Genomic DNA, 27887 nt, shown 5'->3' on the forward strand with positions numbered 1-27887 from the left:
TCCGACTCTCCCAGGTTATTTGATTCCAAACCCTGTGAACTTTCTACTCCCTCTACCATGCTATTAGCTCCACTTTTAGAGGCAGGTTCAGAAAGACTCCAGGACTTGCCCAAGATCATAAAATTCCTGTGAGGCAAAATGAGCCTGGAACCCAGATGCCCTGGTCTTACATCTGGGGCCCTTGCCCAGGCTTTCTCATGAGCTCTCTTCTCTCCGATCTTTTGCTTGTACTTTCTGGACCCACTCGATGTCTGCCTATGTCCATTGTTCAGGCTCAGCAGGCCCATAAGACTGAAGTGAAAAGGCAGAAGTAGAAAGGGATTTAGTGCCTGTAGAATGGTAGTTATTGAACCTCTGCATCATTGAACATCTGATTTAGCTAACGCTGGTACTCTGTAAACTTTGGTCTTTTTTTGTTATGAGTTAATACATTTTCTTTCTTGTAGTATAAACCTGTTGAGTTAGGTTTTACTGAATCCTAACAAGCATGAACACATTGGTGTCTCTAATCTCACAGTTTTTACTCCCCGGGACACTTGTTGAGGCAAGACTGTCATTTCCTTTTCCTTTGATATCAAGCTGTTTCGTGGTGCTTAGTCTTGGTCCATTGACGAGATGATAAGTTCTTGAAGAACAGAAGGCTTTGCACGGATGTGTTTTGAAGCCCTGGGTTCTGGTTCTGACTCCATTGGTAACTGGCTGAGCCATTTACTCTCTGTTGTCGTTCAACTGTGTCCACAAAAGTTTGTGTTAGAAATTTAATCCCTAGTGCAACAGTGTTGCTAGGTGGACCTTCAAGAGGTGGTCAGAATCAATGTCATTATCATGAGATTGGGTTAGTTATTAAGGGAGTGGGTTCCTGATAAAAAGATGAATTCAGCCCCCTTCCTGTCTCCTTTCCACCCATCTCTCACGTGTGTGCCTGTGTGCAAATGCACAGATCCTCCTTGGCCCTTCTTTCCTCAGCCAAGGAATGATGCAACAAGAAGGCCCTCACCAGATTCTGAACTTCCCAGCCTCAACAGAGAGAGAGAGAGAAAGGGGGGGGGGGGGGGAATCCTCTCTTCTTTATAAATTACCCAGTCTCAGGTATTCTATTTTGACAGCAGAAAATGAACTAAGACACCCTTTATTTTCCCAGTCTCTGTTATTGCTTTGCAGAGCTACTGAACCAAGGATTGGTAAGTAAGTGTTATCTCTATGCTAATTCTCATCAGAATACAGTGGATCACTCTCACGGAGCATCAAAAAATACATGGTATATGTTTCCATTTACATGAAGTTCAAGAATATAAAAAAAAAGTCTGTAATGCTAGAAATCAGAATGGTGATTGATGGGTGGAAGAAGAGAGACTATATGAGGGAACTTTCTGGGCTGATGAAGTGTTCTGTATTTTGCATATATACATGTATGTATATATATATATATGTAAGTACATATACCTATGCCTATGTATATATAAACATATATATAATTTATGTCTCAATTTTTAAAAATTTTTTCAAAAGAATGAACTCTGATATCATAATGAGTTCAGCACCCAAGAATGCCATGATTGATTAGTGATATCTGCCATGGTCAAAGGGAAAGTGAGAGGTGTCAACACAATACCACATGTTTGCCATTCTTATGCTTAACCGATCATCTTCTGAGAGAAGTTTCTGCATCATTTAAGTGTCTACCTTAGAGGATTATAATGAGGTGAAAGTTCTTTGTATAATGTAAATCCCCAGCCAAGTGTAAAATGTTGTATACATTTATTCCCTGCAATGTCTTGCATAGAGGACTGACTTTGGCAGGAAGCTTCCCCCAAAATTCTCCCTAGCTGCAACGAAATGCAGCAGAGAGCAGAGCCAAATATTTTCAAAATGCCAGGCTCCCTGTGAACATGAACATGGTTTGTCTGTCCCTTCATTCATATTACAAACATCGAGTGCTGCTGTTCACTTATACCCTGGCTTTCCCATTGTGCAGAGCCATTTTTGAAGGGACTAAAATGATTTCCACAGGCCAAACTAAGTAATGTGTTTTCTTCTGAGGCTTCATCCTTTTCTAATGCTCTATTTCAAGATGGGGCCTGGGGTTTGTCATTTCTCCTTCCCTTTCCAACTGCAAATCTGCTGGGGCCTTTCAGGGCTTTGCTCTATAGGCTCTTGGTTTATGTCTATTAGTCAAGGCATCTGTTTTCGGTGCCTACTGGATTACTGATGAGATTGTGCTAACCAGCCTGCATCACTGGGTGGCTCAGGGCTCAGCAGCTGTGCTCTTTTCTGACTGGTGTCCCCACAGAGGGAGCAGGACAGAGCCTGGCAACCATACCTCTACTTCCGAAGCCAGCCAGCCAGCCAGGCCCAGAGGCAGATCCAGCCTGGATATTCAGCCAAGAGATACCTCCGTGGCCTCTTGCGAACGTGGCCCCTTGACACCATGTACAGACTCCGATGTGCAGGTCAGTGGGGGAATGGGATGGGTGAACCCAGGCTGCCTCACTTCTCATTCTGGTGGGAGGGTGTGTTCTCCATCAAGACCTGAAGCACCGGGATTTCAGGCCCAATTGTGTATTAAAGCAAAGTCCCCGAGCTTGGTAGCCTACCAGTCCCTATCAGGGCCATGGCCCTTGCAAATGCTCCCTCAGCATTTGCAAAGGGAAGGACCGACTGAAGTCTTGCCTTCACACCTCACACTCCACATCCCAATCCAGAACTTTCTTCCCAAACTTCCCCACTCAGGGGCCTCAGAGATCCTCAATGTAACTCCCACTATTTATAAGGTAAGGGAGAAAAAAAGGGGCGGGGGGACCAGAGAAAGTATTTGTCCAAAATCATTCAAATGCAGAGCTGGGGCCAGAAGTCAGATCCCTGTATCCTCAGCCCCACATTCTTGCCAATATTCCCTAGCTCCTCATCTGAGGTCATTTCAGGTCCTCCAGGACCTCTTGAAGATGGTGTCTCTCCAGCACAACTCCCTTAGGAGTGAGATAGACACCCTTCTGCAGAACAGAGACCCCAAATGCACTCTGCAAAGACCTAAAAATAAAAACGGGAAATGGGGGTTGGAGTGGCCAGGTTTAGGGTGTGCACACACACACATACACACACAGCTAAACTTGAAATATTTGAGATGTACTTCGACTAAAAAAGTATTCATTGTTGATCCAAAATTCAAATATAACTGGACATCCTGTATTTTATTTGGCAAACCTATTGGGGATGAGAGGTAAGCTGGAAGATTTGCCAGTGCCCACTCTGCTATTTGCCATCTCTTCAGCACCAACAAACAGCAGGCCCAGAAGAATTCTGGCTTTCATTTTCCTTTATAGGTTTACCCTGGGAGAGTCGAGAAAATAGCTCTCTCCCTAGTAAGTGGTGACTTGAAGCCAAATGAGAGATGTGGGCTTGTCCAATAATTGGCTTTACTTTCGTGGCAATCCCACGGTTGCAGGCAGTTCCATTTATTTAACACTTGTGAGAAAGAGCCTCTTAGCCAAAGATGTGTTCATCATTGGATGGGGCTGAGGAAGAGCAGGCCACTCACTGCCCCAGTGCCTGGGCCCAACATCTTTAAGAATGGAGGCTCCACCTGGCACCGTGGCACACGCCTGTAATCCCAGCCGCTTAGGAGGCTGAGGGAGGAGGATCGTGAGTTCAAAGCCAGCCTCAGTCACTCAGCAAGACCCCATCAAAATAAAAAGGAGTGGGGTTGTGGCGCAGTGGTAAAGTGCCCCTGGGAATTGCTGTAACCAAAAAGAAAGAGAGAGAAAAGGAAGGAAGGAAGGAAGGAAGGGAGGGAGGGAGGGAGGGAGGAAGGAAGGAAGTTCTTCTTAATATCAAAATATGTCGCAGACCCCTCCTTGGGAGTCCAATGGCTGAAGAGTGTGGTCTAAGAAAAGACACATGTACACATGCACCTGGGGACCCTTGTCGTGGCTTTTTCTCCTCTTGAAGGCAGGCCCTCAAGCTGGAGAAACAAGGGTGAGACTAGTGAGAAAACACCTGCTCAATGGCCCCTTCCACTTTCACCCCTCCCATCTCAGAGCTCACCACCTCCATGATGCTAGTATGTTCTCTGGTCCCTTCGTTCTGCCCCTATGGGAAATCCTCCCCGCCCTTCAAGCTCACATCTTCTCCAGAGGTTTTTCTGACAACTCCAGTCCATACTGAACTTGTGGTTTTCTATCCTTCCTGACACTCAGGGCCACACAGTTGAGCACAGAGGAGCTTTGTCTGTCCAATAGACTGAGTGTCTTTAAAAAGGACCCATTTCTGGTCCCTCTGTATCCACCCTACTGCCTGACAGGGTAAGCCTTCAACAAAAATTTGATTAAAGACTAGATGGAGAAGGCCTACAGAAGCAAGCAGGATATATCCACTACTGTTGGATCCCTCCTCCTGAGGCAGAATGAGCCTTCCACCCAACTCCAAGAAAACAGCCATGTTTCTTGCGTGAGGAAGACCCAGTTCTTGGGGATGGTGAAGTAGAAAAAACATACTTGTAGCATAAGACCAGAAGAATAGTGAAACCTCCATAGGCTCAATCTGATTTCTTAATCCCTCTTATCTTCTAATTGTCTTCCTTTATGGGCATTACCTAAAGCCAAGACTAGTGTAAGTAGGGGGAAATTGTTATCTTCAAAACTCTAAATCAGAGACCATATTTCTACCAATAACTCCTGACTTGTCTTTCAGGACACATCAAGGATTCTGTGCTGCTTCAGGACAGTCAACTTAATGTGCCAAAGAGTCTCAGGCCACAACAGGATCTTTCAGGTGTGCCCCCAAAATACCATCTCCTGCCTGTCTTCCCTCCATTTTGGATTCAACAAGAAAAATCTTTTGAACAAGGTACATGTTGCTTTGGGGACTAGTTCTCAAATATTTGGATTTTAACAACTTAAAATGGATTTTCCCAAAATATGATCTAGGGATTCTATATTCCATTGTCCTCATCTTTAAAATGTGGGGGTTAGTCCATACTGGCACTGTCCAAGAGTACTTTCTGAAATGATGGAATATTCTCTATATACTGTCCAATACAGTAACCACTTAAATCTGAGCACCTGACATGCAGCTACTGAAACCATGAAACTGAGCTTTTAATTTTATTTAACTTTAATTAATTTACATCTAAATAGCCACATGTGGCTAGTGGTTACTGTGCTGTATTGAGCAGGGCAGGTATAGACTCTAGATTTTAGATAATTTCCTAGGTCTGTTCTACTTGAATAGTCTTTAATCCTTTCATTATTTTCTAGCAATATCATATGGGGAAAAAATAGGTTTTAGAGCCAGAAATCAGTATTGCAATTGTTGTTCTCTCATTTACAAGATGGAGGATCTTAAGCAACTCACGAGTTTCTGTTTGCTCATCTCTGAAATGGCACATCTACTGCACAGAAAATCATTGTGATCTGTCTGTAAGCTGTTCCATACTACAGGGATTTACCTGTCCATATTATTCTTGGGAACTGGAAGCATTAAAAGTGTCAGAAGTTGCCTTTGGCAAGGGAGATGGGAAAAGATGATTGGGGGGACAGTAGTGGGCAAAAACTTGGGCCTTGACTGGTAGCAGGGTACATGAGAAAAGAAAAGAACAAGAGCTCAACATAATATAAAGGTAATTTTTCTGAAATCAAAAAGGAATTTTCCAGAAACAATGGCAGTGCCAGGGCAAACCCTGTCCTTGGGGAAAAGATCCGACCAGGATAAATACAGAATCTAGGGAGTATAGAATAACATGACAGGTCCTCTGAGCCTGGTGCCACCAAACATCCCAATCACACGCCTCGTTTGAGTATAGCCTCTGGTGCCAGAGACTTCTGGCCAAACCTTGTCTACATACAATTTATCTACATGAAACGTGTTGGTCAGGCAATGGTGTTTCTCTTTAAAAATACTCTGGTTTATACATCAGTCTCTATGTACTTTGCTAATGTGAGTCAAAATTCCTGAGGGCACTTGATTCTGCGGCACTGAAGAAATCAATCTGTGAGCCAATCCATGTTCTGGGGAAGTGAACCCACCCAGGTAATGCCCCTGTGTGAGGACCCACTGCCCTTCCCCAGGTGGCATGCTATTTCACCATTGCCTAGACCGTCTCTCTTCAGAAATCCTACTGTCTCCAGTAAACATTCTTAGACTTTGATGCCCTAGGATCCCAGAATACTGGACAGTAAATTGCAGTGCTTCTATTTTGAGGGGTAAATTAACAGTGTACACCTAAGAGATCAGTGGCTTCTCTAATGGATGGTATCTACCACAGAGCTGTCACAATCAGGCAGGAACACAGAGGCAGTATAGAATAATAACTAAGCCTGTGGACATTAGCACCAGGCTCCAAGCTATATGACCTCTTTGGGTCTCAAGTTCCTCATGTATAACATGGAGGTGACCATACCACCTTTACTTCACAGGGTCATATGTGGGAGTTAAATGGGATAATGCAGTACCTGGTACATAGTAAGTGCTCAATAAATGTTAATTATAAACCATCCCAGCTCTTGTTTTTTAAGCATAATTACTAACTGATTGCAATGCCCAATTACCCATAATCATAGGGGCTGAAAAGAAAATCAATGTTTTAAGAAGTAAACGGAGCTCAGACGCTGTAACTTGAACCCTGACTGATGTTTTAATTGGTTTTAAACTTTATCTCCGCTTGGCCTCTCTCTCTTTACCAAACACTTTATCTGGAGAAGTAGCAAAAGTCCTGAAAGCAAGCCCCTAACCCCCGCCAACAATGTGGCAAGACACTGGTCCAGTCTCTTCTGTTCCCTGGCTCCTTGGTTTGCCCCTCTGTAAAATGTGAGTAAGGGTGTCTGTATTCCTTCCTCCCTGGTGGTTGTAGAAAATCATAGGAGAGGACAGAGGTAAAAAGCTCTCTGAAAACTGAATTGCTAGCCCGATGTAACCCCATATTTGAGATACAGAGAGTCTGAGTTTTGTGGGCTTCTTTCAACAACTGAAACTTCCAGTACTTTTCTTACAAACCAGTTTCTATTAAGCATAAACAAAGGAGCCAGTTAATGACATTTACTAAGATAAAATTCTTGTTACCATCACATAGATTGAGTGACGAATTCAGTTCACCTGGGATGTGGTCAAAGCGCAGATGATTCTGTCTGCCCTACCACAGTGCCCGTGTTCCAACTTAGACACTGATGTCTAAGTTGAGTGTGGGACCATTTGACTGGAGTTTCACTTTCTCCACCCTCAGAAGTGTATCTAGTTCCAGGAAGGATGCACCTGCAATCTGACTTGACCCCAAAGGAACATTCCAGAATATCTCAAAAGGTCTTCAATGCTGCACTCCTGATGGAGTGGAGGGCCCCTCAGGAGCAAGTCCAATGCAGCCTTGGGTCACCTAGATTGAGGAATCCCTGGGATTCATCAGGCTTCAGGCTTCCCTAGGCCACTAAAACCTGGACACACTTTGGAACCTGCACATGTGCCATGGTCACCAATACTCTCTCAGCATCATCACAAACCAGAATAGCCTTCAGGAGCCAATGGGCAGATGCAGAGAGTTGGAGAGGGGTAGCGACTCCACTCACGAGCATTCTGCTTGGGTTGGGGAGCATAGAGGAAAGGTGAGGCTGGTTGGGGGAGGGAGGGGGAGCTCCTGGGAGTCTAGCGCTGCATCTCACCCAGAGCCCCTGAAGGCTTCCAGAGCCCCTGGCTGAAAGACCACCCTGCTTTGTCCCACAGAGCTGCATGCTGGGAGTGAAGGGATTGCTAAAGCTTGGCTCCAAACAAGGAAGGTTTGCCAGACAGTTTCAGCAATAAATCTACCTTGAGTAAGTGATGAAAATAGCTTCAGGACCCTTTAAACCATCGATGAAAGATTTGTTAACTACGCTGGAGTCATCTCTTGACTCAGATCCTTCCCAAGGGTTGCAGACAGGGTAAATCCAGAGAACTGAGCAGCCATCCCACCTCGCTGCACACCTAAGGGGTTTTCCCCAAGTAAACAACCAGGAGACACCCAGGAAATCCAAGAGCCTGCTGCAGACTGAGCATCTCTAGGACAACAGAGCAAGGCTGCAGGTCACACCACCATAGTCACACCACTGACATCCACAAATCCCAGGCAGTCACATTCATTAGCTTGTGTGAGCACCAGGCAACTCTGCAAGGAAGCAAGGGCAAGAAATTAGTATCCTCATTTTACAGATGAGAAAACAGTGGTCAACGAAATCTCTACCCTAGTCTCCCGACTCTGTTCCCAGCAACCGGCAGCCACTTCTGTAGAAGCACTATCAGAAAAAATTGAAGTAAAGGAGGAGCGGCAGGAGGAACAAGGGCTTTGACTACTTTTGCTCAAAGAAGCAAGATGGGAGGCAGTTTGGAGGCAGCAAGAGCACCAAGCCCATTTCTGGGGTTATAGGTTGACCCACTATCTACTTTTGCAGGTCAGCGGGGCCTAGATGAAGAAGAAACTGGGGCTGGCAGACACATGAATCAGGACTTTGTAGCCAAAGAGAGCCGAGGTCAGGAGACTCGCTTGCCACCACTCAGGAAGCAGCCGGGGCAGGAAGAGGAAACTCTGGCAGAGGTACCATTTTAATGGGCTCTGTCTGGCATTGTTGTGGACTTAGGGAATTCTTCCCCCTTTGCCATTTCTTAGGGTCCTCCAGAGAAGAAAAGAATGCTATGATCCTTTCACCGTGTCCCAAAGTGTCACTTGGGATATTCCTTGAAGAACATTGTCAGATGTTCCTTGAAGAAAAGGACTTTGCAGCCAAGGACATTGGGGAAATGCAGCATACATATTCTCAAGGAAAGTTACAGGGCACACTTGGATATGGAGCACTTCAGGAAATCCTATTACGAAGTTGCCAGTCTAACTTTGTTTAACTCCAGGTTTTCCAAATTATTGAACCACAGCTCCTCCCTTGACTCTTCACCCCACCTGTAGTCTTATTGAGGAAAAAGAGCTCTTGGTCTTAAACATGGTACAAGAAATTCAACTAGCTTTGAACTGGGCATGGTGGCGCATGCTTGTAATCCCAGCAACTTGGGAGGCTGAGACAGGAGGATCACAAGTTTGAAGCCAGCCTTGGCAATTTAGCAAGGCTGTAAGCAACCTAGCAAGACCCTGTGTCAAAATTTAAAAAAAAAAAAAAAAATTAGAAGGGTTGGGATGTGGTTTAATGGTTAAGCGCCCTTGGGTTCAATCCCTAGTAATCCCCCCCACCAAAAAATAGAAATTCAACTAACTTTGAATCTGAATGAATTCTTCTACAAAGTGGAGCTATAATCATATATTTTTCACCAGGTTACTATGGGGATTAAATGAGTTAAAATGTAGAAACGCTTTGTCAACTCGAAGGCCTGTGCAGGGGAGTGGTATGAGATAACAGTTGTTCAGAGCAACATAGACATTATCTGCTCCCATCTTGAATAAACTTGTTTGGTTTACAAGGTCATATGCCAAGGAGAATGTAAACGGGAGGAAAGAGCCACATAGCCGAAGAAGGGAGAGGAGAGAGACTTTATAAAGGATAAAGGCAATGATATAAGCACTTCATTTTGACTTTTATTTTAAAAAAAATTTTAAAGAAAACACTATGTCATTCTTTCTGTCATCAGTAATAAAGTGTTTCATTATTATACACAACTTCGTGTGCCTTCCCAGCTTGCAAAACAAATTTCATCCTTAGAACCACAAGTCTAGCCACAAGGACTGTCACAAGAACCTGTTCTGTCGCTTTGTGACAGCCTGTTTACAGTTCTGTGTATCTGTCGTTTCCCAGGACACATCAGTGGAGAATCACTTTCACGTACATGCTTCAGAGGAAAGTCGCAATGAAAAGACAGAGCAAACCTCTAGGAAGGCCCTTGGGCATGCCCGCATCGGCCATTCCTGGCTCCTGAGTGACAGATCCCACATTACATTTTATGGCGGCACCTTCCCCAGTAGGAAGGCTGATCTCAGTGGTAAGAAACTGCGATTCTTGCCCAGTTGATCTGGTTAAACCTAATTGTGCAGAGTTCACTTGAGAACACCAGCATGATGAATGTCACTTCCGTGTGCCACTCACCTCAGAAAATATCAGCCAGAGGGGGGCCACCTCCTTGCCTGGTACTTAAGCATGCAAATTCTACAATCAGAATGCCTGGGTTCAAACTCGCCCCCACTTACTAGCTGTAATCCTGGGCAAATGATTTAATTTTGCTGAGGTTCAGTTTTCTCTTCTGTAGTAGGAGGATAAAACTCCCCATGAGTATTGTGGGGATTAAGTGAGTTAATACATAATTCTCTTTTCATAGTTAATGCTCAGTACATATTAGTTATTATTGTTGTCCATTCTCTCCATCACCTGATTCAGACAACAAGAACCCAACCCAGATAATGATAATGATATAGATTAGGACTTCCTGACCCTGCCTCAGCCAAAGCCGTGGCCATCTCAGTCCCCAGACCCTGCTGACTTTCTTCCCTTTGAAAAAAAAAAGTGATAGATGTTGAAAGTCAACTGTCCATCTCCATACCTGTAGCTAATATGTTCTCATTCTCGTTCTGTGCCTACAGACAAACAAGGACATACGAAACCGCACAGGGCCAGAGGCAGCCACTTGCTACAGGAGCCTCCTGCTACAAGGTGCATTCTCCCTCCAATAACATCTGCCACTGACTCAGAACAAAACAACCCTAGGGAATCAAAGAGAAAAAAGGTGAGTGTGTGTGCATGTGTGTGCACGTGTGTGTGCACACGTGTGTGTGTGTGTGTGTGTGTGTGATCCTACTTTAGAAACAAGGTGACTCAAAGGGATGCCTCAACAGAGAACTAGCCTCTCTAGCTCAGAGCTCAGCAGGTAGAGCTGGGAAAGAGCTGTAGTAACTTACTCAGTGCTAAAAATCACCAAGTTCAAGGAATCCAGCTGTCCCCAATTATACCTTAAAGCATATGCTCTTCCACACTCTCTCCAGGGGCAACAGAATTCTTTGTTCTGTTAAAGGGCTGGAGATTCTTTTTTTTTTTTCTTTCAGTACTGGAGATTTAACCCAGGGGTGCTCTACCACTGAGCTACATCCCCAGAGCTTTTTTCTCTCTCTCTCTCTCTCTCTCTCTCTCTCTCTCTCTCTCTTTCTTTTTTTTTTTTTTTTTTAAACTTTGAAACAGAAGCTCACTAAGTGGTCCAGGCTGGACTGGAACTTGCAATTCTTCTGCTCAGTCTCCCAAGTAGCTGGGATTACACACATGTGACACTGTGTGCCCAGCAAGGACCTAGGGATTATCTATAAACAATTAAGGACAGAATTTGGCTTATAAACAACTGACCCACTTCAAACTCAAAATGCAGGAGAACTTGAATCCAGCAACAGTTTGCTCAACTGAGGGTCTGTCTGCTTTTGCAAATTTAGGGTTAATTTTGTAAGTTTATCAACCCTCCTCAGAAATCAAGTAAGAACATCTTCCTCAGAGAGGTCCTTGACTGTCTCTGGCCTGGTTCTGCTTTGCAATTTTCTATGGGTCTTTGGTGATTTGGAGGCACCAGTGATGAATGGGAACACTTAATAGGTTCCGGAATGTTCTCTCCTATGCAGCTATGTGAATGAGAGCAGGTCATTCATGATCTCCAAGTCACAGTGACCTTATCTGTATGCCTGGATAATGATACCAACCTTGCAGAGTTGATAGAAGGATGAAAAAAGATGATGCATTTTGAGGAGAGAATCTTATGTCCATATGGAAGTTACCACAATATTAATTAATTGTGAAGATTCATGTCATCTAAAGTGGCCCTGAAGGAGCCACAGACATGTGGGTGGTGTGGTGCTCTTGAAGGTTGCTGTTTTCAGTCTACCTAGGTGTTTCTCAGTTTTCCTGTGTCTGAGCTGCTCCACACCTTTCCACTCACACCAGAAGGGTTCTATCTTTCCAGTTTCCTTTGGACCAGGAGCAAACAGCAGGCCTGACCTGCCAGAGCCACCGCAGGTCTGAGGAAAGCCCTGAATCTCATGCCTGGCTCAGCCCGGAACTAAGCCAGGCTCAGAGGAAAGGAGTTTCTTCCCTCAACCTAAGTATTCATTTAACAGAGGAGAGCAATATTTTCCACTATATTAACACTCTGTGTAAATTTCTAATTAGAATAAAGAAATTAAGTCTTGGCTTGTCAGCCATACCGCACACAAATAGTTTGAGTTTCCACACAGATTTCTCAATGCAGTCCTTGTCACACTAAATGCACAAGGTCAGTATTCACAAAAGGGCAGTTGGTGGGCAACAGGCACCTGGACAGGGAAGGTCTCCAGAAGCATAAAGATCCTATGTGCATGTGTTTGGTTAATCATTTTCTTAATGTCTCAAAATTATAAACATTATCCTGCATAAATTGGATAGAATTTCCTTCCTCAATCATCTCGAAGCATGTTAGATGCCTATGTGTGTTTCTGATCATTTTTTTTTCTTTTTGAGCACTGAAAAAATGAGAATGTTTTTCTTTTTCCTCCAGTGAAATCAAACTCTCTGAAGTCCAGCACCATATACATTTCATAGAGCCAAGTTCATGTGTTAAAAGTTGTGAACCAAAAGTGAAATGTTCAACAACTTCTGAATAATTGGAAAAGGGAGTCTGTAATACCCCTATTTTATCTCTCTCATAAATGTATAAAATTTTTCTGTCCATGTAAATATATATATGTTAAACATATAAACATAAATATTTATATATATAAAATACAGACATATGTATAAAATATATATACCATGGTGTGTGTGTATGTGCATGTGTGTGTGTGTATGTGTTTGTGTGTGTGAACAGAAAGAAACTAGGCCAAATTAGTTGATTCGGATACACAGTGATTGTTTTTCAGCTACATTCATGTAAGTGTGAAGATAGGGTATTAAACTCTGATAATTAAAAGAGAGCCTACTCTCAGAGAAATAGCATAGAAATAATCCTAGTTCCAAATATTGTTGTTACTGTATATACTAACTCATTTAATCCTCACAACAGCCTTAAGAGTTTGGTAATATGATTACTTTTATCTTCTCCCTCCACCCCGGTACTGGGGATTGCACCCAGGGGTGCTTTACCACTAAACTACATGCCCACCCCTTTTTATTTATTTATTTATTTTATTTTGAGACAGGATCTTGCTTAGTTGTTGAGGCTGGCCTCAAACTTGTGATCCTCCTGCCTCAGTCTCCTGAGTCACTGGGATTACAGTTGTGTGCCACCATATCTGGCAAATAATTACTTTTATTTTACAGAGAAGACATTGAGACTGAGAGAGGTTACATAGGTAAACAAACACACATACATATTCCTATTTTCTGCCCCTTCTTACCTGAAAGGTTGAAATCAAACAATGTTCTGACTTGACTTTGTCTCTTTACAATATATGTTGAGATTTCCCCTTTTCCCTACATAGAGGTCTCAACTATATCATTTCAATCTGTATCAGTTTCCCCAGCTTCAAGAGAAAGAAAGACTGTGTATCCTCTCAAAGCCTTTTAAATTTATCATGTTGGTAATCTTAGGATAATCGAAGGCAGAAGTAATGGGCGCATGTCATCCTCTTAAGAGACAAGCCAAGCAGCCCCAATAAGTCAGGAGCTGGGTTAGTTCTGCTTGCAGCAGCTTCTGCAGCAAGAAATACAATAAGATACAATATGGTTTGCCCCCTGCAGGCAGCAGGTTTGGAGACCTGCCATGTTGGTTTTGTGTTTAAATTTTTCAGGCGCCAAAGGCTTTGAAATTACCTCCCATTTCAGAAGAACCAGCCAGAGTCCTCAACCCCCTGAGGGGTCAATTTAAAGCTAATGAACCCCCAACAGAGCTCTTCATCATCCCAATGGAGATTCATTTCCACACCAAACACCCCCCAAAAGAAAAAGCCTGCAGAAGAGGTAGGTGCCTTTTTATTCTGAGGGATCTCAGGCATGCCACAAAGGACTGACACTTGGGGTCCTCTTGCCAATTCAACCCACTCCGGAATCAAGGCTGAACTTCCCAGGGTCATCCTCTTCAGAGAATTTTCTCTAAAAGAAGTAAAAGGGATAAATATAAAATCTAGAATTGGGTCTCTTCTGGTCACATTTAATTCAATTTTAAAAATACTTGAGTCCTTCATTAACTGGTGCACTTCGCTGAAGCACAGGGGGCACAAAGGCAGGCGTGCCCACAAACAAGTCCAGTGCCCCAAAGGTGTTGTACATCTGCAGGAATTTTTAGGCAGCATGAAAAAAAAATGCAATTCAAAATGAGACGATTCAAATTGAAATTGTTTTTAAAAAACAAGGTCAAAAGGAGCAGAAAATAGATGTTTTTCTACATCTGGGATGAAGTTATTGCTTTAGGTAACAACTGAATCGAGTTGAGTTTCCTGGTAGTCAAGATAAAAACAATTCTTGGATCTTTGGGCCTTCATTTTATAAAAGAAAGATAAAATTTGTCCAAAATGTCATTTTCATGATTTTAACTTAACAGATGACTTCTACGATCCTTATCAGAGCAGAGATTCTGTGCTTCTCAGCAAAGTTCTAAGACAATATGGGCAAGATCAGTTCCATCAGGGAACTTAGGAAGGTTTTTTGAAGGCGGTCTAGGTAACCTCTCACTCTGTCATGAGGAGAAATTCTTTCTGACCTTCCTAAGCCATTCTATAGTACACTTACCTAAAAGAGGGTCTTGCTTCTGGGACTTTGCTCCACCGTCTAAGGCAAAGGGGACTCCAATTTTGAGGGGTTCTGAGTTTTCTAGAAGCTTCATCAGACACTGCCAGTGATTGCTTAGAGAGTTTTGACTCCTGACCATTTTCTTCTAAGGCTGTTTAGAATTCTCACTGTGAAGAATGTCTAACTGTTGAGGATAAAAGACCAGCCAATGGAAGGGAGCCTAAGAGAACTTTCTGGAATGATGAAAATGCCTGAATCTTGGTTGGTTGTATAGATGGATACATTTGTCAAAACTCATTGAAATGCATACTTAAGACCTGAGCCTTTCACTATATGTAGATTTTACTTAAAAAAAAAAAAAAAAAAGCTCCTTCCAACAACAATGACTGCACAACAACACAGTGCGTCTAAATGTAGGTCTTACTATTATTCAGGTGTGATGAGGCCAGCGGATCGGAAGACAATTAATTGCACTGAGAAGATGGTTTGTTCCTCTTGGTTCCAAGAGAAGTGGGCGTGCCAGGATGCGCAGGGCTACATAGGGAAGCACCAGGGTTGGTCAGGAGGCAGAAAGGGGGTGGGGGCATGGCCAAGTGTCTTTATTATGACTTTCACAGAAGGAATGTGCAAGGCAGAATAAACAGGCTAAGCAAATTTAGGACTGGCTACTTTGACTAATCCAGTGGGCCCCAGGGCATAAGGACTATCCCTGGTTGTTTGGTACTGACTCTGGGGTGATTAGGGCAAGGAGATAGTGACCAGAAGGATAAGAGCTCAATAAAGGAGGTAATTGGGTGTTAAGGACTCTGGATTGGTTGGTTTACATGTGACAGATAGCCTCACAGGCAAGTCATTTACTTTCTCTAGGAATTGGCTATCCTTGGGAGGGACAGTCTGTCCAGGGTCAAGAGGCTCCAGGTGTCAAAACATCAAACAAATGGCATACTTAACATGAACAGAAAAAAGACTGTCCACAAGAGTGGGTTAAATCGGATGGTTTTCCATGATGATCCTGACAAGAAGATTAGGAGGAGCACTAGGCTGTCATGAACCAGATTCTTAGAGCTCAGGTACACTGAACTTGTAACACACTGTCAAGTGGAAAAGAGGAATAGAGTATTAAGAAAGTAAATCCATTAGTTCTTCTTTCCTTTACAAGAGGAACTTCCCAAGGAGGACTCCTTCAGTTAGTAGGATTAGAAGCCTACCTCAAGCCTACTGCATTGGAAGGAAAAGGAAGGAAGGAAGGAGGAAGGCAGGCAGGATCCAGTGTTGTGGTGCATTTGAAATAAATCATGGGCTCAGTCTTGAAGCAGGACATGAAACTTTATTTGCTGACAGATTGGAAGGGCAGCAAGCAAATCCCCTCTGCAAACTTCAACCCCTTGCAGAAGGTAGGGAATCTTTTTTATAGCCAAAACTCACAACCTACCAGTAAGTCAAAACCATAGCAATGTAAGAAGTAGATCAGAATGACCCAGTTCAGGGTACAGTACACTGCCCAAGAAAAATGGGAATTAAATGGAAAACATCTTACAAATGCATTTCTTAATAATACATTGTATAAGACTAACAGAAACATTTTTTAACCCATATGTGTTACCAAACAGGGTGAGTTTAGCAGGAGGTGGCATAGGCGGGGTTTTCTCATGGGAGAAGCATTTCTTATAAGAAATGAGGTCTCAGAGTAAAATGGAGTTTGGTCAAGGCACATATAGGTTGGCCCATAACACCAGGACAAGTTGAATCCACACTTCAGAAAATACCATCGGGGTAGCTCTTGGCTAAGTCTCTCAGGGCCGTTATCTTCTCTTTTCAAGTGGGCTCGGGATATGTGGTAACAAAGACGTCCTCCTGCATTCCATGCTCCGTCCTACCTGCTAACCTCTATTAAAAAGACTGGCAGGGGCTGGGGTTGTGGCTCAGCCGTAGAGCGCTCACCTAGCACATATGAGGCACTAGGTTCCATCCTCAGCACCACATAAAAACAAATGAATAAAATGAAGGTATTGTGTCAGTCTATAATTTAAAAACTACATGGCTCTTTAAAAGTCTTGCTGAAGGGCCAAAATTGCCTCTGATTGGCCAGCGTTAGATCATGCTCCCCCCACCCCCCACCCCAGGCATGCCACACACACACACCCCTCCCCCCAGAACTAATCACTGGGCCAAGGCAGTAATGACCTCCCACAATCCAGGGTGTAGGCACGTGCCCAACCCTAGAGTCAGGGAGTGGACACGGTTCCACCCAAAGCACGTGGCATGAGCAAGGGAGGGATGGGTCCCCCAAAAGAAGAGATACCTGGCAAAAACAATGGCCATCTACTACAACTTGACTTTCTCTTTGTCTCCTAGGTGCTCCATATCCTGAGTCAGAACCAGAAACAGAAGAGGCTGGGCCCTTATGGAGGCCTCCCCAGAAGCATGCATCATTAGAAAGGCCAAGGGCCATAACTGTGCATCTCCCAGTGGACACAGGCAGGGACACACCCTCTCCTTCAGGTAGCTGCTCCCTCCCTCCAGCATCCCACAGGAATCTCACTCTGAAGGGAAGCAAGGCAAGACAGACAAGGGCCCTCAGCCAAGAAAAAGGAGGCTGGAAGGGAGGTCAGTTCATTGCCAAGCACTTGAAGATGGCTTTTGTTCAGGCAGCAGCTGCCTTAACCACAGTGCTTTAGTACAACTAACTTAGTATCTAGCTCGCAAACTACTTACTCACTAAATCATCCTATAATGGTTTCCAGTTGCAGATGTAAAATGGCACAAATTCACCAAATATTTGCTGTAAGCCATATAGTTAATTCTGGGTTTTTTTTAATTTTTTTTTAAATTTTACAGACTGCATTTTGATTCACTGTACACAAATGGGATACAACTTTTCATTTCTATGGTTGAACACCATGTAGATTCACACCATTCATGTAATTATACATGTACATAGGGTAATACTGTCTGTCTCAGTCTACTATCTTTCCTTCCCCCACCCACTCTCACCCCATTTCCCTCTACACAACCCAAAGTTCTTCCATTCTTCTCTTACTCCCCTTGCCACCTCCTACCCCTTTATGTATCATCATCCACATATCAAAGAAAACATTCGATCTTTGGTTTTTTTTGGGACTGGCTTATTTCACTTAGCATGATATTCTTCAAATCCATCCATTTACCAGTAAATGCCATAATTTTATTCTTCTTTATGACTGAGTAATATTCTATTGTGTATATATACCACAGTTTCTTTATCCATTCATCAATTGAAGGGTATCTAGGTTGGTTCCATAATCTAGCTATTGTGAGTTGAGCTGCTATGAACATTGATGTGGCTACATCTCTGTAGTAGGCTGATTTTAAGTTCTTTGGGTATAAACCAAAGAGTGGATAGTTGGGTCAAATGGTGGGTCCATTCCAAGTTTTCTGAGGAATCTCCATACTCCTTTCCAGACTGGCTGCACCAATTTGCAACTCCACCAGCAATGTATGAGTGTGTCTCTTTCCCCACATCCATACCAACACTTATTATTGCTTGTGTTCTTGATGATAGCCATTCTAATTGGAGTTAGACAAAATCTTAGGTTGGTTTTGATTTGCATTTCTCTAATTACTAGGGATGATGAACACTTTTTTCATATATTTGTTGATCACCTTTATATCTTCTTCTGTGAAGTGTCTGTCCAGTTCCTTAGCTCCTTTATTGATTGGGTTCTTTGTATTTTTGGTGTAGTTTTTTTAAGTTCTTTATAAATTTTGGAGATTAGTGCTCTGTCTGAAGTGTGTAGGGAAAAGATTTTCTCCCACTCTGTAGGCTCTCTTTTCACATAATTTATTTTTTCCTTTGCTGAGAAAAAGCTTTTTAGTTTGAATCTATCCCATTTATTGATTCTTGCTTTTATTTCTGGCACTCTGGGAGTCTTATTAAGGAAGTCTGGTCCTAAGACAGCATGATGAAGATTCAGGTCTAATTTTACTTCTATTTGGTGAAGGGTCTCAGGTCTAATTCCTAGATCATTGATTCATTTTGACTTGAGTTTTGTACAGGGTGAGAGATAGAGGTTTAATTACATTTTACTGCATATGGATTTCCAGTTTTGCCAGCACCATTTGTTGAAGAGGCTATCTTTTCTCCATTGTAAGTTTGTGGCACCTTTGTCTAGCATGAGATAACTGTATTTATGTGGGTTTGTCACTGTTTGTCACTGTGTCTTCCATTCTGTACCATTGGTCTACCTGTCTATTTTGGTGCCAATACCATGCCGTTTTTGTTACTATAGCTCCATACTATATTTTAAGGTCTGGTATTGTGATACCTCCTGCATCACTCATCCTGCTCAGGATTACTTTGGCTATTCTGGATCTTTTGTTCTTCCAGATGAATTTCATGATTGCTTTATCTATGAGGAATGTCATTGGGATTTTAGTTGGAATTGCATTAAATCTGTACAATGCCTTTGGAAGTATGGTCCATTTTGACAACATTAATTCTGCCTATCCAAGAACTTGGGAGATCTTTCCATCTTCTAACGTTTTCTTTAATTTCTTTCTTTAGTGTTTCATAGTTTTCATTGTAGAGGTCTTTCACCTCTTTTGTTAAATTGATTTCCAAGTTGTTGGGGTTTTTTTTGTTTTGTTTTGTTTTGTTTGAGGCTATTGTGAATGGAGTAGGTTTCCTAATTTCTCTTTCAGAGGATTTATCACTTATGAATAGAAATGCATTAGATTTATGCACATTGATTTTATATCCTGCTACTTTGCTGAACTCATTTATTACTTTTAGAAGTTTTCTGGTGGAGTTTATTGGATCTTCTAAATATAGAATCATGCTGTTGGCAAATAGTGATACTTGAGTTCTTCTTTCGTATTTGTATTCCTTTAATTTCTTTGGTCTGTCTGATTGCTCTAGCTAGTGTTTCAAGGACGATATTGAATAGAAGTGGTGAAAGAGGGCATCCCTGTCTTGTTCCAGTTTTTAAAGGGAATGCTTTCAGATTTTCTTCATTAAGGATGATGTGGGACATGGGCTTAGCATAGATATCCTTTACAGTGTTGAGGAATGTTCCTACTATCCCTATTTTTCTAGTGCTTTGAGCAGGATGGGGTGTTGTACTTTATCAAACACTTTTTCTGCATCTATTGAAATAATCATATGATTCTTAACCTTAAGTCTATTGGTAATGAATTACATTTATTGATTTCCAGATGTTGAACCAACCTTGCATCCCCAGGATGAATCCCACTTGATCGTGGTGCACTATCTTTTTAATGTTTTTGTATGCAATTTGCCAGAATTTTGTTAAGGATTTTTGCATCTATGTTCATCAGAGATATTGGTCTAAAGGTTTCTTTCCTTGATGCGTCTTTGTCTGGTTTGGGTGTCAGGGTGACACTAGCTTCATAAAATGAGTTTGGAAGGGTTCTCTCCTCTATTTCATGGAATACTTTGAGGAGTATCAGTATAAGTTCTTCTTTAAAGGTCTTGTAGAATTCAGCTGAGAATTTGTGTGGTCCAGGCTTTTCTTGGTTGATAGACTTTTGATGGTTTCTTCTATTTCATTGCTTGAAATTGATCTGTTTAAATTGTGGATGTCTTCCTGATTCAGTTTGGGAGGATCATATGTCTCTAAAAATTTGTCGCTGTCTTCAAGACTTTCTATTTTGTTGGAGTATAGATTTTCAAAGTAGCTTCTCATTATGTTAAGTATTCCAGTGGTGTCTGTCGTGATATTTCTTTTTTCATCATGAATTTTAGTAATTTGAGTTTTCTCCCTCCTTCTCTTCGTTAGTGTAGCTAAGGGTTTATGTATTTTGTTTACCTTTTCAAAGAACCAACTTTTTGTTTTGTCAAGTTTTTGAATTGTTTCTCTTGTTTCAATTTCATTGATATCAGCTCTGATTTTAATTATTTCCTGTGTTCTACTACTTTTAGTGTTGTTCTGTTCTTCTTTTTCTAGGGCTTTGAGATGTAGTGTTAGATCATTTAGTTATTGACTTTTTATTCTTTTCTTGAATATGCTCCATGCAATGAATTTTCCTTTTATTATTGCTTTTATAATGTCTCAGAGATTTTGATACATTGCATCATCATTCTTATTTACCTCTAAGTATTTTTTTTTAATCTCCTCCCTGGTGTCTTCTATTATCCGTGCTTCATTCAATAGTGTATTATTTAGTCTTCAGGTGTTAGAGTGGTTTCTGTTTTTTAATTTTATCATTGATTTCTAATTTCATTCCATTATGATATGATAGAACACAAGGCAGTATCTCTATTTTTTTGTATTTACTAAGGGCTGCTTTGTGGCACAGCATATGATCTATTTCCAAGAAGGTTCCATGTGCTGCTGAGAAGAAAGTGAATTCTCTCGTTGATGGATGAAATATTCTATATATGTCTGTTAAGTCTAAGTTATTGATTGTGTTATTGAGTTCTATGGTTTCTTTGTTCAGTTTTTGTTTGGAAGATCAATCCAGTGGTGAGAGTGGCATGGTAAAGTCACCTAGAATTATTTTGTCATGATCTATTTGATTCCTGGAATTGAGAAGGATTTGTTTGATGTACATGGATGCACCGTTGTTTGGGGCATACCTATTTATGAGCCTTATGTCTTCCTGATTTATGGTTCCCTTAAGCAGTATGAAATGTCCTTCTTTATCCCTTCTGACTAACTTTGACTCGAAGTTCACTTTATCTGATATAAGGATGGAAAATCCCGCTTTTTTACTGAGTCCATGTGCATGGTATATTTTTTTCCCATCCTTTCACCTTGAGTCTGTGAATGTCTTTTCCATTGAGATGAGTCTCTTGAAGGCAGCATATTGTTGGGTCTTTCTTTTTAGTCCAATCTGCCAGTCTATGTCTTTTGATTGATGAGTTTAAGCCATTAACATTTAGGGTTATTATTGTAATATGATTTGTATTCCTGGTCATTTTGGCTTATTTTTGGTTTTTAACTTGGCTTGGTTTCTCATTTGATTGACTTTACCTTTAGGGTAGTTCCTCCCTTTGCTGACCTACATTGTTGTTTTTCATTTCCTCCTTGTGGAATATTTTGCTGAGAATGTTCTGTAGCACAGACTTTCTATTTATAATTCTTTTAACTTTTGTTTATCATGGAAGAATTTTATTTCATCCTTAAATCTGAAGGTTAGTTTTGCTGGGTATAAGATTCTTGGTTGGCAACCAACCATGTTTTTTCTGAGCCTGAAATATGTTGTTCCAGGCCCTTCTAGCTTTTATGGTCTAAGCTAAGAAATCTGATGATATCCATATTGGGTTCCCCCTATATATAATCTGATGCTTTTCTCTCACGGTCTTTAAAATTCTATATTTATTTTGAATGTAGTCATTTTCATTATAATGTGCCTTGATGTGGATCTGTTGTAATTTTGTACATTTTGCGTTCTGTTAGCCTCTTGTATTTGATTTTCCATTTCATTTCTTCAGGTTTGGGAAATTTTCTGATATTATTTCATTGAATATGTTGTTCATTCCTTTGATTTGTATCTCTGTGCCTTCCTCAGTCCCAATAATTCTTAAATTTGGTCTTTTCATGATATCCCATAATTCTTGTAGTTTCCGTTCATGATTTCTTACCATCTTCTCTGTTTGGGCAACTTTATTTTCCAGATTAAGTATTTTGTCTTCATTGTCTGAAGTTCTATCTTCCAAGTGATCAAGTCTGTTGGTGATGTTTTCTGTTGAGTTTTTTATTTGGTTTATTGTTCCCTTCATTTCAGGGATTTCTGGGTGTTTTTTTGTTTGTTTGTTTGTTTTCAGAATCTCTACCTCTTTACTGAAATGATCTTTTGCAGTTGCTTTTTTAACTATTTATTGGAATGCTCATTCATTGCCTGCATTTACTCTCTTATCTCATCCTTTGCTTCTTAGATCATTTTAATTAAGTATATTCTGAATTCCTTTTCTGACATTTCTTCTACCATGCTGCCATTGGATTCTATTAAGACAGAATCTTGGTTTGTTTGGAACACTTTCTTCCCTTGTTTTTTCATGTTGTTCACGTTTCTTCCCCTCTAGCAATGGGGACCTGGGGTATTGCAGTTGCCCCCATAGGCTTATAGTGACTCTGCAGGTTTCCAAAATCTCTTTTTTAAGTGGGAGATCAATATTAGCAGCACCCAGTAAGACAATATGCAGCCCTAAACCAAATAGCCCCTATGAAGACATTAACAGTATTGTCATAATAAACAGAGAGAGTGAGTTTGATTATTATCTACAGTATAACAAATAGATTTGCAATGAGGTTTACAGTTTCTAATGGTGGACAAAGAGGATGGGGAGGGGTGTAGGATGTAACTGTTATTGGGATAAGAAGAATATATAGAAATACTAGATTGTAGGAAGAGTGAAAGCAAAATCAAAAGAAGTTGGTTGTTAGCATGAGAAAAGGGAGAAAGAGACTCTGAGGAAACAGGTAAACAAAAGGAAAATAGAGTGAGAAAAATAAAGAAATAAAAAACAAAAATTTTCAATAAGGAGAAAAAATATCTACAATATAATAGTCATATACTATTCAAACCTCCTAGTCTTCAGTAGCCTGATGCATGAGAGGTACCTGACAATAAGCTCCTGGTTTCCAGCAGGCATCTCAGGATGGGATTTGCCCCACCTAAAGATGGCAGCTTCCGTTTCCAGGATAATCCAAGATGGCTGCACTGACTTGCAAATGTGTTGGCAAATGGGGAGTTGCAGTGCAGGACATGGGCAGGACAGAGATCCTGCAGGTCCTGACTGTTGTCCCAAAATGGTAGCAGCCATGTGTAACCAAACCTGTGGGTACTGTGACAATGGACTTGCAGGCAACAGCATGCAGCAGGTGATCCACTGGAATTCTGCAGGTGGCCTGCAGGCTTATGGTAGACAATCAGTAGGTGAATCTTGGCGGTGGGTGACGGGTAGGTGAAAGGAAGGCTTTGGGCAGGTAAGAGGCAGGCAAATGGGCGGTTAGCAGATGATAGGCAACATTCAGTGAGCAATCTGCCCTCAAAAAGTAGGTGATATGCTGGCAGATGGCAGGTGATCAGGGTGGATGAATGTGGTAAACAGCAGGGGATCAATGAGCAGCATAGACTGCCTCACAGAGAAACAGATTTCCCTCTGCTTGAATCCCAAGTTATGGAGCAACAAGGAATGCAGCCTCCCTCTAATCAGCCATCTTGGATCCTCCCTGTTTTGTTTTTTTGTTTGTTTGTTTGTTTGTTTGTTAGCTGTAGATGGACAAAATACCTTTATTTTATTTATTTATTTTTATGTGGTGCTGAGGATAAAACCCAATGCCTCACATGTGCAAGGCAAGTGCTCTAACACTAGCCACAACCCCATCCCATTAATTCTGTTTTTAAACAATGAAATTTCATTTTTCATTTGTTTATGGACTAACATTATATTATTATTATTATTATTATTATTATTATTATTATTAAAAGGTCCATAATATTGATAAAAGTCTTCATGTCAGACTTTTAAAATGTTATATGGTTGTTTGGAATTACACACGTGTGCAACTGTGTGTTTTAATGTGTTAGATAGATTATAAATAATGGACCATATTTAGAAAGCTCCCCATTTTCAGAAAACCAAGCCTCCTTTCCAAAAAGCATGTGTCACATGACAAGATCACAATGTCAAGTGATCTCTGACTAGTGAAAGTAGGAGGAGGATGCACATTAAGGATGTATGTCCTTCTCCCTCTGTACCCTTCACTGTTCTTGGTATTTAACATGTATTGTCTCAGGCACTCCACCACAAGCCTCTATGCTCATTTTACAAATCAAAACAGAAGCCTGAGAGATAAGTTTGAAGTCACACAACTCCATGTGGCCTTGCTGGGATGGGAGCTCAGGTTTTCTAGACCCAAAATTCATACCATTACCCATTACACTACACTGTCTTTCAGAATAAATACAACAATGAACTTGGCTCAGGACATTCTTGAAACAAGTAGGTTTTAAGAACAGCCTCTGATTATTGGGCCAGAGGCTTATTTAGTATGTTACGTGAGCATTAATCATCCTGAAGACTTTAAAGTTTCCTTTACAAAAAATTGAAATGTGAGCAGGGGTCACTCTGTGTGCAAATAGGTAAGAAAGCAGCTTTCTGCCTCTGGGTATCATGTCAGGTGCACAGTCAGAAGTGCTGCAATAGTCAGTTTTTTGTTGCTGTGACCAAAATACCTGACATAAACAACTTAAAGGATGAAAAGTTTATTTGGGATCATGGTTTCAGAGGTTTCAGACCATGGTGTTCCAGTTCCATTACTTTGGACCTGAGGTGAGGCAGAATATCATGGTGGAAGGGTGTTAGCTTGTGGCAGCCAGGAAGTGGAAAGAAAGAGAAAAAAAGGACAAGATAAGTCCTTCCAGGGCAGCTCCTAGTAACCTACTTCTCCAGCTAGGTCCCACTTCCCAACAACCCATTCGAATTAAATGATGTGGGTCAGAGTCCTAATGAGCTAACCATTTCCTAAAACTCCCTCCTCTGGACATTGCTGCATTAGGGGAATAAGCCTTTATACACATGAGCCTTTGGGGGACATTCCAGATCAAAGCCATAACAGTCACAAGATAAATGACAACATGGGCAAGTTCTGTCTTCAGTATTGTGCATCTTGCACTGCCTTCTGCTAGTTTTGAGCTACCACTTATCCAGCAGGAGCTGAGTATCTAGAGCTTGTCCATCTCCTGCCAGATTGCCAGGAGGAAGTTGGCTTAAGAAGTCTCTGATACATTGATGTGAGTTAGTTCAGTATGTGACCTAACCTACTAAATGCATAAAGAAAGGAATCCAAAGAAGCAAGTTTTTCTTGGCACTCTGCTCGTACCCTCATGCAGGGGTATATACACAGACATATACACATACATACATACATATACATACTTACATACATGGAGTTCTACTACTGAGCTACATCACCAGCCCTTTTTATATTTTGAGACAGGGTCTCACTAAATTGCCCAGGCTGGCCTTGAACTTGCAATCTACTTCAGTAGCAGCGATTACAGGTATACACCACCATACCCTGCTGCAAGGGTATTTAGAGCTAAAAAATGGAACTGTTCCATGGACACAGATATTTCACATGCTCATTTACTCGCTTAGCCCTGGATTATTTCACCCTTAATATCACAAAAACCAACGTTTATATCTGCAAATTCACACATACATATTTTATTGTATTGCCAAACCATCTGGGAGCAAGTTCCAGACATTGTGTATTTTATGCCTTATCACTACATATCTCCTAAGAGTAATAATGTTCTCTTCATAACTATAATTATCATGCTCAAGAAAATTATCAGTGTAATTCTATTTTCTAATATACAATCCACATTCCGATATCTCTTATTATACTAAATATTCCTTAAGCTTTTCGTTTTTCTAATCCAGAGTTCAACTCAGAATCATGCATGGCACTTAGTTGTCACATCTCTTTGGAAATTTTTAACCTAGAGGAATTTTTCAGACTCTTCTATGATATTAACATTCTTGAAGAAGATGGGCCAGCTCCTTAACAGAATTACCACTCAGTTGGTCTGTTTTCTCATAACGAGATTCAGATGAAACATTTCTCAGAAGAATATCACATAGGGTGTGGTTTCCTTCTCTGTGCATCACGTCAAGGAACACAAAATAATCAATTTGTTCGATTATAGATAATATTAAACTTCATTGTTCCATAAAAGGTTCTGTCTGCTAGATTTTTCTTCTATAAAGATGCTTTTTCCCCTTTGTAACAAATAAGCAGTCTCTGATATTTTGAATCTGTGTGTGAAGCCAGCTTTTAAACCCAAAAAGTAACAGTTGTGTTGGATGTGAAATAAACACCACTCTTTGTGAAAGATGAAGCCAAAACTCAGTCACTTAAGTTCCTGGGTTTCAGCCATTGTAGCATAATCCCTGTGAGAAGAGAGAAGAAAGGTGGGGGGGTATGGCATACTTTCTGTGACCCTCTGACTACCCTCTGGAGGATGGTACCCTTGGCCATCCATATCCCTATGTTCCACACCACAAATTCAACCAACCACAAATCAAAAATAATAGCAAAAACAATTATATCTGTACTGAACACATACAGACATTTTTCTTGCCATTATTCACCAGACGATACAGTATAACAACTATTTGCATATCATTTACATTGTACTAGGTATTATAAGTAATCTAGAGATAATTTCAAGTATATGAGAGGATGTATGTAGGTTCTATGCAAATATTATGCCATTTTACATGAGGGACTTGAGTACCTGAGGACCTGGGTATCCAGAGTGACCTGGACACTGTACTTCATAGTATAGTGTCAGCTGTAGGGCAGCTATACTTCATACTTTACATACCATAAGGATGGACTATAACCGTTGGCTCCATCTAGCAAAATCATTTTGTGGTCAGAAATCTGTATCAAATAATCCCATGAGCTCTAGAGCTGGAGTCTCCCTTGTAAGAGCCTTCAGATTGAGGGTGGAAGGAGTCTGCAGTATCTCTAGTCCTACTTGCATCTCACATCCCACCCATAAGACGAGAATAAAACAACCACTGAGACTCAATTCCTCCCCAAATGAAGGGCCACTGTCCTAGACAAGGGCAGTTTCATTGTGGCCATGGTGTATATCTGGTCTCTGCTCCTTAGCAAGATGGGAAAAGAGAGGAACTTGAAGATAAGTGGCTACATCATCCTAAACAGCAGGAGCTAGCAACCAAGTTAGGAAAGAGGTTTGCTCTCCTCTCCGCTGACTTAGAAGCTCTCTCACTCGCCTTTTCCCTGCTACTTTTGAAGATGACGATGTTCTGTCCCTGGATGTGAAACCACCACTGGACCTTCAACCCCTGATGAGAGAAAGGACATGTTGGGAGAGCCAGGGGGACCTGGACAGTCTTCGGACATCAGGCCGCGACGGCCCCACAGACACACCAACTGTGAGGACACTGGCAGCAGAGCAAGGTACTCATTCCTGGGATGCATGGATCCCCTCCCCCTGCCAGCTTGGGGGTGGTTCACACTCAGGGCTACGGGCAATGTCAGTTCCTCAATGAAAAGGGGAAATCAGCAGTGTTCCTACCGTGTCAGTGGGATCAACGTTCACGCATCCTGAAGAGTCGGTACATGTTTGAGGGTTTGCTGCACCAACACATATGGCCAAGCCGGTTAGGGCTTTCCTCACCCTGTCAGCAGTGTGTAATGACGCAGCTCTGGAGCTCCTGGGAGAGGCGCACCACTGGATGCCACAGGCATACTCCACACCCAGCCATAACCTCCC

The 27887-nt window shown here is 41.6% G+C and overlaps 1 protein-coding gene across 1 annotated transcript in view; it reads left to right on the top strand.

Moving 5' to 3' along the window:
- Kiaa2012 (KIAA2012 ortholog) overlaps nucleotides 1–27887 on the top strand; it is a 123141-nt gene that overhangs the window by 16197 nt on the left and 79057 nt on the right. Inside the window, exons 3-10 of the mRNA XM_047542946.1 lie at nucleotides 2291–2450; nucleotides 4687–4842; nucleotides 8409–8551; nucleotides 9753–9936; nucleotides 10532–10674; nucleotides 13688–13856; nucleotides 16980–17231; nucleotides 27407–27571. Coding sequence (XP_047398902.1) covers nucleotides 2291–2450; nucleotides 4687–4842; nucleotides 8409–8551; nucleotides 9753–9936; nucleotides 10532–10674; nucleotides 13688–13856; nucleotides 16980–17231; nucleotides 27407–27571 — 1372 coding nt within the window. The remainder of the gene's footprint in view (nucleotides 1–2290; nucleotides 2451–4686; nucleotides 4843–8408; nucleotides 8552–9752; nucleotides 9937–10531; nucleotides 10675–13687; nucleotides 13857–16979; nucleotides 17232–27406; nucleotides 27572–27887) is intronic.

The sequence above is a fragment of the Sciurus carolinensis genome, chromosome 3, assembly GCF_902686445.1.
Source record: "Sciurus carolinensis chromosome 3, mSciCar1.2, whole genome shotgun sequence".
NCBI classification, from domain to species: Eukaryota; Metazoa; Chordata; class Mammalia; order Rodentia; family Sciuridae; genus Sciurus; species Sciurus carolinensis.